The sequence below is a fragment of the Octodon degus genome, unplaced genomic scaffold (genome assembly GCF_000260255.1).
Source record: "Octodon degus isolate 3935 unplaced genomic scaffold, OctDeg1.0 scaffold00069, whole genome shotgun sequence".
In the NCBI taxonomy this organism is placed as follows: Eukaryota; Metazoa; Chordata; class Mammalia; order Rodentia; family Octodontidae; genus Octodon; species Octodon degus.
Window position 1 is genome coordinate 5,363,846 of NW_004524645.1, and position 11,504 is coordinate 5,375,349.

Below are 11,504 nucleotides of genomic sequence, written 5' to 3' on the forward strand. Positions count from 1 at the left end.
TTTTTTTTTCCTTTGCGGAATCGGGGATTGAACTCAGGCCCTTGTGCTTGCCAGGCAAGCACTTATTCTACTGAGCTATCTCCCCGGCCCCGCCTGCTCTTTATAAGCCAAAGAAAAATGAGTTTTCTAGATCCTTTTCTTGAGCCACAAAAAGATTTATGTCACCCTCTTCTCTTGAGTTTTACTTTCTTACAATTCCACACTCATGGCTATTATTCTGCTTTAGTCTTTATCAGGGACAAATGGCCGCTGAAGATAGAAGTGGAGTTTCAAATGAGGACAGCCCAGCTATTAAAGATAATGAAGTACTTGAACCATCTTTTACACGTAAGTTGAAGAAGTACTGGGTTCTGTAAGGTAAAAATACAGAAACCTTGGTTTTGGTGAAATATAGTATAGCCATTATTATAGGCAAAGCTGTTACAAATTGGGACATTTGTGCTAAGACCACAAAGAAGAGTATATTTCTTCATCTTTCTGTCACAAGGATTTTCACGAGTGTGTTCTGAGAACCCTTTATAAAAACGTCAGGTTGACTCATAGTTTCAGTTATAGTTAAGCTTATAAATGAATCCCTGATTTACCAAGTTTGTGATTACTTTGGATTTAAAATAAGTACTTTTTCTTCATTTTTCCTTCTTAGAATATGAAGGTATTATTTTTCCTTATATTACACTCATTCCATTGATTGCTCAGATTTAGAAAACCCTGTCCTCAGTGGAAGAATAGAAATGACAGACTCCAAAAATGTAGTCCTGCCTCAGGCCCTGCCCTGGAATGTCTTACCCTGTAGCCCACTTCTTCAGTATGAAATAAGGATGTGAGGCCGATTGTCTGAGGCTCTTCCCACATTGAGAAAGTTTTGTTTATATGGTGCACAGAGCTGGGAATTAAACCCAGGGAGCACTGAGCTAGGCCCTCAGCTCCTTTTTTTTTTTTTGCCAAGTTCCCAGGCTGGCCTCAAGCAGATGATCCTCCTCCCTCAGCCTCTTGTGTACCTGGGATTACAGACATGAGGCACCGTGCCTGGCTGAGGAATTTTTTTTTTTCTGGCTGAGGAATTTTTGAATACAATTCTATAGCCTTATAAACTTAATTGTCAAATCTAAAATTATCATTTATAGTTTGGACAACTAAATATGAGAGCTTGTAAATTTGTAAAATTTAGCCTTGTAAAAGGCTTGTTAACCCACCACTGAAATGGAATGTGTTGAATTATTGATATTTAAATTTAATTCAAATGATTTATTAGCAAGTCAAATGAATTCTTCTGTTGTTGGATTTTTTTTCCTGGCGGATAACAATTCAGTTTGGTGAACAAATTTGGTTCTTTCACACACTCATGATGGACCCTGGATGGCTCTGGCTGGAACATGTCACCTTCCTGCCAGCATGAACCACCAGTGGTACATACATGACTGTCCCAGAACACATTAAAGTATGAGAACACATTGGCTGGATTCTATCCCCAGCACCACAGAAACAAACAGACCCAACTCCACCAGCAGCACGCAGAGAAGTGACTGCTGGCGAGTGGTTGGAACACTCTTAGTGTTGCGGAGGAGAGGGTGCCTGGTGGCTTTGCTGGAGTTCCCGCGCTCCATGGGAAAGGCACCCCCACACACTGCCCTGCCTTCGCCCGCGGGGCTCATGGCCGCATTGTTTATGCCTTGGCAGATGCAAGGGCTTGGCCGAGGCGGTTCGAAGCGGACGGGCTTCACCCTGCTGGGGACATGCCTCATATGGATGCTGCCACTGCTGCTGTACTCGCCGTCAACACTCCGTATCACAGCCAGAGTAAGTGTGCATTTTTCTCCTCCAGCAGCTGGCAGAGCCACAGGTCGAATGCTGGTCTGTGTGCTCTAGAAATTATTTCTGGTTCAACAGACTTCTTATAAGCATAAATTATTCAAAAGTTTAGGGTTAGAGTATTAGAGTTAATGACATTTCTGAAGTAACTGTGCATGTGAACACATAAAGACAGTGCTTAGAAAAAACTCATTAGGAGAGGCTTTTCATTTAGTGTTCCAGGAAAATAACTTTCTAAGAATTTTTGTCTGTAACTATTCAGACCCTGACAGCCCACTGTAGACTTTGGCAGAAGCCAAAATCACTCCATAGGCACCTTCTGGTCTTGGCAAATTATGGCAAGAAACTTCAATAACAGATAACTCCTCTTCCGTAGCTCTGATGTGATTGCAGTATTTTCATGTTCTTTCTGTTTGCTTCCCTTATGTCTTAAGAAATTAGGACCAAAATTTTATTTTTCAGTCTTCCATAAAGCTGACAACACTCTGCTAACTTATTGCTGAAGGCTAACTAGTCACTGGACATCCCTATGTGACATGGACACTTTTCTTCTTAATTCCTCCATGAAGAGCAGAGCTGAGGGGACACATGGCCTCTGCTAACAGCCAGGTTCTTTATTCCTCAGAGCACAGTCTTCAGTGAGGAAGTGCCTCCCAGTGCCTCCACACGTGGGGATAACATCATACCCCAAACGCACTCAGAGGCTTTTACTAGCAATTTGTTGGTTTAAGTCACAGAACTTAGGAGCGGGAGGAATTAGTGAAAGAAGCCACGGATTTTGAGAGTATGGGGTTGTTTTTTCTGATTTCACAGAAAATCTGCTTTGGAAAGCAATCCTGTCAGCCAGACATGATTGTAAACCTCCTCTGGGGGCTGCTTTCCTGGGGGCCAGGCATTCAGCAGGAAACCGGACTGAGCTGCTGTTACAGCATCTGGTGTAGGGAGCCAAGTGGTGCCCAGACCCTCGCCGAGGCCCCAGGACGGTTCTGCTGCCCCAGCTCAGGGGCAGTGACCATGGGCACAGCCTAAGGGCAAGGACTCAGAATTGCACTGGAGGAAGTATAGGTCCGTGAACAGTAATGGAGATGATGGTGATGGCTGTTGAAAGAATTAGGAAGCAGCACTATTCGCTTTGGTCCTTGAGAAATTCTCTTACCATCCACTTCTTCCTCTGGACAACTGAAGGAAAGTGAAAGGCCAGAGCACAGTGTCTTTGAGGTTCCAGTGGATAGACTTACCTTGCTTGGCTCTTGTGTCCCAAGAAGCTTCTGTGTAGCAGCCCACAGGTGCAACATACTTCACCCCCCCAACCAGTGCTGCAGCACCACCCCATCTTAACCGGCCCCAAACGGCATTCCTGTTTTGAAATTGCTGTTCCATTAATAAAAAGCAACACTGTTTGGGAGGGACCTTTCTCCACCAGCAAGCAGAAGTGACTCTTGGCCTCTCATGCTATTTTAATTGCATGATGAAGCTGGAGAGAGAGAGGAAACTGGATCCTTCCTTCTAGTAGCAAAACTAGCTCTGTGCCTCCTAAAGACTTAAGAGGAGGCACAGTGGAAAGCACGAAAGTCCTCTGGTGAACCTGTGGGCTTTGCTGCTCACTCATGTTGCTCCAAGTTTTCGAAAAGTAGGTTATGGGGCGGAGCCAAAAGAGAAAGGCTAGCGTAACCATCTTCCATGAGATTTAATTAAAGCTTGGAGTGTAGGGCCCTGTGCCAAGAGTGAGAGGGAATAGTCAAGTAATTAAAACATGGGCCTTCCCCGGAAGGGATAGAAGTGGGAGAGACAAGTACATGACGTTGGTGACAGAGCAGGGACAAAATAACCCTGCAGGTCAGGGGTTGGTGCTTGTTTCAGAGGATGGGGGTGTGAGTCCAATCCCCAGTAGCATGGCCAGTTTTGTGCTGGAGGAAGGGGCAAGGGTGCCCTCCACTGGGGGAAGGAGGCAGAGAAGGCTAAGGGGAAAACAGGCTCAAGCTGCAGGCAGGGACCCGAGTGGACTGGCCCTGGGGCCAAGGCGGGAGCACTGTGCCCTGGGGGGAGGCAGCTCACTCAGGTCCCACACTACTGTAGGTTTGGGCCCTGTCCAGGCAGAGACGCTGGACTGCAAACCCGTATCTGCCTTGTAGGTCATGCTGTGCGCTGATGTGGACTGTGCTGGAAGGCAGTAGTCAGGGAGGGCATTGGCTCAGTCAGTCACTGTTCCAGGGAACACCTGAGAAGGCAGGACGGGAAGGCTGAATCTGTAAGCCCTAGTGGCCTAATGGACAAGGGAACAATGAGGAGCTTTGCATTGCTTTGGGTTTTTTGCCCAAGCTAACCTGGAATTCACAGGCTCATGAGCACCCCCTGCCTCAACTTCCTGAGCAGCTGGGACTACAGGTTTGTGTCATGCCTCATTTAGAGAGAGTGTGATTAAAGGACTGGTGTAATTTTAGGAATGAAGCCAGTGGTGTGGGGTTTCCATATGCCAATGGCAGGGAACTTGTTGAAAACATGGATTTAAGGCTTAGGTCAGAGTTTTGGACTAGAGAAATGCATGTGGGAGTGACTGGTGTCCAGCGATCACTAAAAGCCCAGGCAGAGCTGGCCTTAGGAGAAAAGAAGTAGGGACTGAGTAGTGCTGTGACTAGGATGCTGGGCAGTGGTGGAGGCTTTGCTTTCTTCTCTTTGGGGGAGGAGACTTGAGCACCTTTACAGGAGGAAGAAAGGGCTGTAAGCTGCCGTGTACCTGGATAGAGACCTGTGGCTCTGGGGGGGTCCTCACAGTGGAGCAGGTGGCCTCAATAGCAGGATTTCAGTGCACAGGTTGAAGGAGGACAGGCAGGGCCGCAGGGATGAGGAAACAAGGCGTGGAGGGAGGACAGTGGGGTGTGGAAAGTGAAAGGTGAGGTGTGGCGCTGGGGTGGGGCTGGGGGCTTGAACCAGGTTGGCAAAGTCAGGGACAAGTCTCATAGAGCCTTCCCGCAAGGCAGTCCTACATCGTGTGCAAACATTGATGCCACAAGCTGCTCACTCTGTGTTTTACTCTCTGTTAGGTGCAGATCAGAAACAAAGTAGAGAACACGAGGAAGAAGAAAACACATGGGAACAGCATGTTACAGAACAAAAGCAGAAGGAAGAACAGAGGCTGAGTGACTTGAAAGAGACTCTGGGAAGGGAACAAAGAGAGCTGGAGAAACTGGACCAGGAAAGGGTAAGCCGCTTGGTGTGAGCTGTGGCACTCATTTCTCCATCGGATGCTTTTGCAGGGCACCTTGAGCTCGGGGTGGTGAGGCAGTAGTGTCCTAAAGGAGAGAAGTGGCAGGTGATCAGAAGGATGTGCCTGCCCTTGAGTGGTCAGTGGGAAAGGCTGCAGATTACACACCTGTGAGTCACACATCTGTGAGGGTCACCCTGTGTCACACACCAGTGAGGAACATACAACTGTGAGGGTCACATACCTGTGAGATTCACACACCTGTGAGGGTCACACCCTGTGTGTGTCATCTGTGTCACCCACTTGTGAGAGGCATACATCTTTGAGGGTCATGTACCCTGTCACACACCATTGAGAGACACACCTGTGAAGGCCATATACCTGTAAGGGGTACACACCCTGTGTCACATACCTGTGAGTGGCACACATCTTATATGAGTGTCACCTGTGAGTGTGTCACACCTGTGAGTGTATCACACCTGTGAGGGTCATACACCCTGTGAAGGTCACACACCTGTGAGGGACACACACCTATGAGGGTCACCTGTGAGGGACACAAACCTGTTATGGTCATGCACCCTGTGTCACACACCAGTTAGAGTCACACATGTGAGAGATTCACACACCCTGTGTCACCTACGAGGGACACACACCTGTGAGGGTCACATGCCCTGTGAGTGTGATCTGTGTCACACATCCATGAGAGTCACACACTTGTGAGGATCATACACCCTGTCACACATCTGTAAGGGTGACACACCTGTGTCATCTGTGAGTGTCATATACTTGTGAGGGTCACACACCTGCAAAGGTCAGACACCCATTGTCACTTGTGAGTGTTACACAGATGTGAGAGTCACATACCTATGAAGGACACATACCCTGTGTCACCTGTGAGTGTCACACACCTGTGAGTGACACACAACTATGAGGGACACAGAGCTATGAGGATCACTCACTCTATGATACCTGTGAGGGACACAAACCTGTGAGGGTCATGTACCCTGTGTCACACACCAGTGAGAGTCACACACATGAGAGATTCATACACCCTTTGTTACCTATGAGGGACACACACCTGTGAGGATCATACAATCTGTGTCAAACACCTGTGAGGGACACATACCTCTGAGGATCACACACTTGTGAGGGTCATACACCCTGTGAGTGTCATCTGTGTCATATACCCATGAGAGTCACACAATTGTGAGGATCATGCACCCTGTGTCACACACCTGTAAGAGTGACACACCTGTGTCACTTGTGGCAGTCATATACCTGTGAGGGTCAGATATCCTGTGAGTGCCGCTTGTGAATGTTACACAACTGTGAGGGTCACATACCTGTGAAGGACACACACCGTGTGTCACCTGTGTTACACACCTGTGAGGGTCACACACCTGTGTCACATACCAGTGAGGGTCATACAACTATGAAGGGAATATACCCTATGTCACCTGTGAAGGTCCACATATGTGAGGGTCACTCACCTGTGAGGGTCACATACTCTGAGGGTCACACAACTGTGAGGGAAACACACCCTGTGAGTGTCACGCACCAATGAGGGCTACACACCCTGTGTCACTTGTGTCACATACCTCGTGAGGGTCACATAAATGTGAGTGACACACACCCTGGGAGGGTCAGCTGTGTCACTTGTGAGAGTGACACCTGTGAAAGTCATGTACCCTGTGTCACACCCTATGTCACACTCTTATGAGTGTCACCACACCCTGTGTTACACAGCTGTGAGGGCCATACACCATATGAGGGTCACACATCTGTGAGTGACACAGCCTGTCAGTATCACCTGTGAAGGACAACACTTGTGAGGGGCACATACCTTGTGTCACACCTATGAGGGTCACCTGTGAAGGTTACACACCCTGTGTCACCCACTTGTGAGGGTAACATGCCTGTGAAGGACACACCTTTGAGGGTCACACACCTCTGAGGGTCATATACTCTGTGAGTGTCACATACCTGAGAGTGTCACACAAAAGTGAGGGACTTACCCTGTGTCACCTATGAGGGCCACACACTTATAAAGGTTACCTGTGAGAGTCAGGCACCCTGTGTAACACCCTGTGAGTATTGTCTATGTCACATACCTGTGAGTGTCGCACACTTGTCAGGGTCACACCTGTGTCACCTGTGAGGGTTGCACACCTGTGCAGGTCACACATTTTGGGAGGTCACACATCTGTGAGGTCACACACCTGTGTCACATACCAGTGTCGCACAACTGTTAGGGACACATACCCAGTGTCACCTGTGAGGGTCACACACCTATGAGGGTCACACAGCACCTGTTAGAGTTACATGCCCTGTGTCACACACCCTGTGTCACACACTTGTGAGGGACACATATATGTGTCACACCTATGCGGGTCACACACCTGTGAAGAACACACACTCTTTGTCACCAGTGGGTGTTACACACTTGTGAGAGTCACATACCCTGTGAGGGTGATGTATCTGTAAGGGTCACACAACTGAGTGACACACACTCTTTGTCATCTGTGTCACACACCTGTGAGAGGCACACACCCTGTGAGAGGCACACACTTGTGAGGGTCACATATCCTGTGTCACACACTTGTGAGGGTCACATCTGTGAGTGTCACACACTTACGAGGGTCACACACCTGTGAAGGGCACACATAGTATCACCTATGTCACCTGTGAGGGTCACACATTTATGAGGGTCACATACCTGTTAGATTTACACACCTTGTGTCACACATCCTGTAAAGGACACACACCTGTGAGGGTCACATACTGTGTCACACACTTGTGAAGGACACATACCTGTGAGGGTCACACATCTATGAGGTCACACACTCTAAGTGTCACCTGTGTCATGCCTGTGAGCATCACTACACTGGGTATTATATACCTTTGAGGGTCACACACCTGTGAGGGTCACACCTGTGAAGGACACACATACTGAGTGTCACCTGTGTCATATCTGTGAGGGTCACATACCTTGGGAGGTCACATATCTGTGAGGGTCACACAACTGTGAGGGACACACACCTGTTAAGATCACACACCCTGTGTCACACACCTATGAGGGTCTCACACCTGTGAGGTCACACCTCTGTGTCACATACTTGTGTTACACAACTGTAAGGGTCACACACCTGTGAGGGTCACACAACTGTGAGGGACACACCTAGTATCACCTGTGTGTCCCACACCTGTGAGGGTCACACACTTGTGAGAATCACGCACCCTGTGACTATCACACACTGTGAGGGTCACATATCCTGTGAGGGTCACACCCCTGTGAGGGTCACAGCAGAGGAGAATTCGGGAAAGTGCTTTTGCAAGCACTCTTTCGGTCCTTAAAAGAAGCCAACCAAGGAGGGAGGGAGTTCATGCTTTGGTGTGGAACATCCCTTTGTAAATAGGTTTAATGAACAGTCTCCTAAGGTCAGCCAGCTGGGACTAGAAGAAGCCAGGTGGAGGCGGCCTCCAGTCCACTGTTGCTTCTGGTGCCACACACTGCCTTCCTGCTCCCGGAGGTTCTCCTTTGCCTTCTCTAGCCTAGTCCTAGACAGACCAGGCCTGTGTCGGGTCTTGCTTGATCTGCCATATGGATGGCTGTTCCTGAGGCAAATGAATGCCCTTCTTTGCAGTCTCAAGTTTGTCTCCCTCTGAGAGTGGCAGTGATTTCAGTTGGCATCTCTAGTTCTCCAGCGTGCAGTTTGTACCAAAAGAATCAGAATTATATTACTGTGTATTTCTTAAAGACCGGAGCTTTGTACATAAAATTTGTATATTTCCTATTTTGGCACCCATCTCTTTAATAGAGGTTGATAGAAGAATCACTGAAGATTGAGATGGAAAAGGAATTAGAAAGGACTACTGAAGAAATGAAAGAAAAATCAGCTGCCAGTGAAAATCCTTTAGAGAAATACATGAAACTCATCCAGCAAAGGAGAGAACAGCAGGCTATGGATCAGGTGCCTGTGCTGTGGTTAGGCCTGTGCTCTGGGCCTGGGAGGGTCATCCAGGGCCTTGAGTCGCCTGCAAGCAGGCATCTGTCCTCTACTGAGGACAGGAAGATTTAAAAGCCTAGTTAAAAGGGGGGAGCCCTGAGTCTTTTAAAATGTATTATACTCTTTCAACAAAATTCCATATTTTGCTCAGGCAAAAAATTGATGGGATTTTTATTTGTCACAGTTTATGTATTTTCAGATGGTTCTTACCAAGAAAAAGAAAGAAATGTGTCACTGAGTAACAAGTACATTTTGAGAGAATAAGTCTGAATTATTGGGGTTACAGTGTATACTATATTGTGACGTGCTTGCTTAATTTCACACTAAAAAGTTCTTTTTGAGACTCATATTACATGTATATTTCAAAAATACTTCCTAGATAAATCAGCATTTTCATAAAATTGATTCATGTCTAACTTCCCTCCCTTGCCCTTGTCAGAGCGCCAAAAAGATGCTCCGAGAAAGCTCCGAAGTGGATACACTGCCATCTAGCGACAAGGATGACAGGTATGCTTTCCCCAAAGTGCTCCTTTTGTGGGCCGAGAGAGACTCAGCTATTTGAGGTTGTCTTTGAGAAACTTCAATCAAAAGTACTGACTTTAAAAAACAATCTATTGTGATTTTTAACTTGTGTGAAATTGATCTTGATAGAAATACAAGTAAAGATGGAGACCCCCACAGGGGAGAAGTGAGGATATTAGGAAGATCTCACATTTGACAGGAATTTTTAAATTTTCTAATTTTTCTCTGATTTAGTTGCACAGGCTTGTCTCATGAAGAACCAGATGACATTTGGTAACTATGCTAGCTGTCCGGCTTCTTACAACAGTGAAGTTACCCAAGATCTGGTCCTGTCAAACATTTCTCTGTAATCAAACCAAATGCTCAATAAAATCTGTGCAGCCCCGTGTGGTTTGCGTATCATTTTAGTTGGGTACTGTACCGTACAAACCAAGAATAGTCCAGTCAAGTAAAACCCCTGCCTCAGCTGTAGAATTTCTCATTCATTCCATTCCAGTTTTTTTTCCTGACCATTTTTTTCCTGTTAGGTCATGCTTGTCTGAAAACTTATTTTACTGGTCACACTCTTGGCCTACATTGTGACAGTTAAAATGTGTGCACCTCTCTTCCCTAGAGTTGGACCACTACAGGTAAACTCTTCCCTAGAGTTGGATGACTACAGGTAAAACAAGGGCCCATTTTCTACTGAACCTTTTTGTTTCGCCCTGTGCATAAACAGATTTTTCCATTCTAGACTGTAGAAATAGTACTTTTGGCATCAGCTATGGTTTAAATGTATGTGTCCCTCCAAATCCTCTGTGTTGGGATTTAAACCCTGAGGTGACAGTGAAAACTCTCTCTCCAAGGTGCCATCTTGGAAGCGAAGACCCAACCCTCACCCCACCTGGCAATACCATAATGTTGGACTTCCCAGCCCCCAAATAGTAAGAAATACATTTCTTTGTAAATTCTCCAGTCTGAACTGATTTCTTACAGCAGCGGAGATAGACCGAGAGAGCATCTTTCTTGTGGAACCTTTGGACATCCTTTTAGTGAGTGGGTTTAAAGTACTGTTTTTAAACAAGTAGTCTCCCTTCTAACTCTGGCTTCATTTTCATCTCCTAAAACTTCAGTTTTATAAGGTATAACTGGGGAAAACAATGCCTGCCTTCCAGACTTAAGAGACTGCTTGTGATCTTATCAAGCCATTATTTACAGTTGATTCATATGACTTATATAATTACACAGAATGCTGCTTAAACAGAAGGTAATAAGCAGTGGGACAAATGGCAGGCTAATTGAGCTCCTGCTTCTCCACTATGTGTAAATGAAGGGCGATGATTCAGAGTCAGCACCTCATTTAGAAATGTCACTGTCGATGGTGACAAAGGCTGGTCCTCACTGAGAAAGCTCACATGTAGCAAATTCAAGTGCCTAATTATACCAACAGATAAGTACTTTTAAAATATTAGGAAATGAAATCCTACATAACAGGTTTAGCTCTACTAGTCAGTGTTGTATTTCTGTTTCTTTTTTTTTGGCGGAACCAGGGATTGAACTCAGGCCCTTGCGCTTGCCAGGGAAGCGCTTATTCCACTGAGCCATTTCCCAAGCCCTTAGTGTTGTATTTCTGAATAAATCTTTCTCTAGGCTTTTGTATTTTAGGGTCAAAAAGTAGCCAGTGATACATGTCCCTTAGTGAAGTACCCATTGCTTCTACTTTGCCAAAGATTAAGCCTTGTGTTAATCGTGTAGGTAAATAGCCTTTATTTATTGGAGAAGCTAATCAGAAAAATTTTGTAAATTTCAAACATTTACAAAGTGCTCCATTTTATGTAAAGTATAGCTCAGTGGGTTACAATATTTTCTTAAATTGCTCTTGCTGAAGAGAGATTTCTGTCAGAAACAAAACATCTAGTTCTTATAGATTAGATTTCTGTGCAAGTGTGAAATATTGATTATGCAGATTTAAAAATGACACCATA

The 11,504-nt window shown here is 46.1% G+C and overlaps 1 protein-coding gene across 2 annotated transcripts in view; it reads left to right on the forward strand.

Annotated features, from left to right (window-relative positions):
* Ofd1 (OFD1, centriole and centriolar satellite protein) overlaps window positions 1–9,926 on the forward strand; it is a 45,787-nt gene extending 35,861 nt beyond the window's left edge. For both annotated transcript variants that reach the window (XM_023719530.1, XM_023719529.1), the window contains exons 18-23: window positions 227–327; window positions 1,678–1,797; window positions 4,851–5,008; window positions 8,830–8,982; window positions 9,458–9,525; window positions 9,775–9,926. In XM_023719530.1, coding sequence (XP_023575298.1) covers window positions 227–327; window positions 1,678–1,797; window positions 4,851–5,008; window positions 8,830–8,982; window positions 9,458–9,525; window positions 9,775–9,817 — 643 coding nt within the window. In that variant the 3' untranslated portion in view covers window positions 9,818–9,926. The remainder of the gene's footprint in view (window positions 1–226; window positions 328–1,677; window positions 1,798–4,850; window positions 5,009–8,829; window positions 8,983–9,457; window positions 9,526–9,774) is intronic.
* The last annotated feature ends 1,578 nt before the right edge of the window (window positions 9,927–11,504 follow it).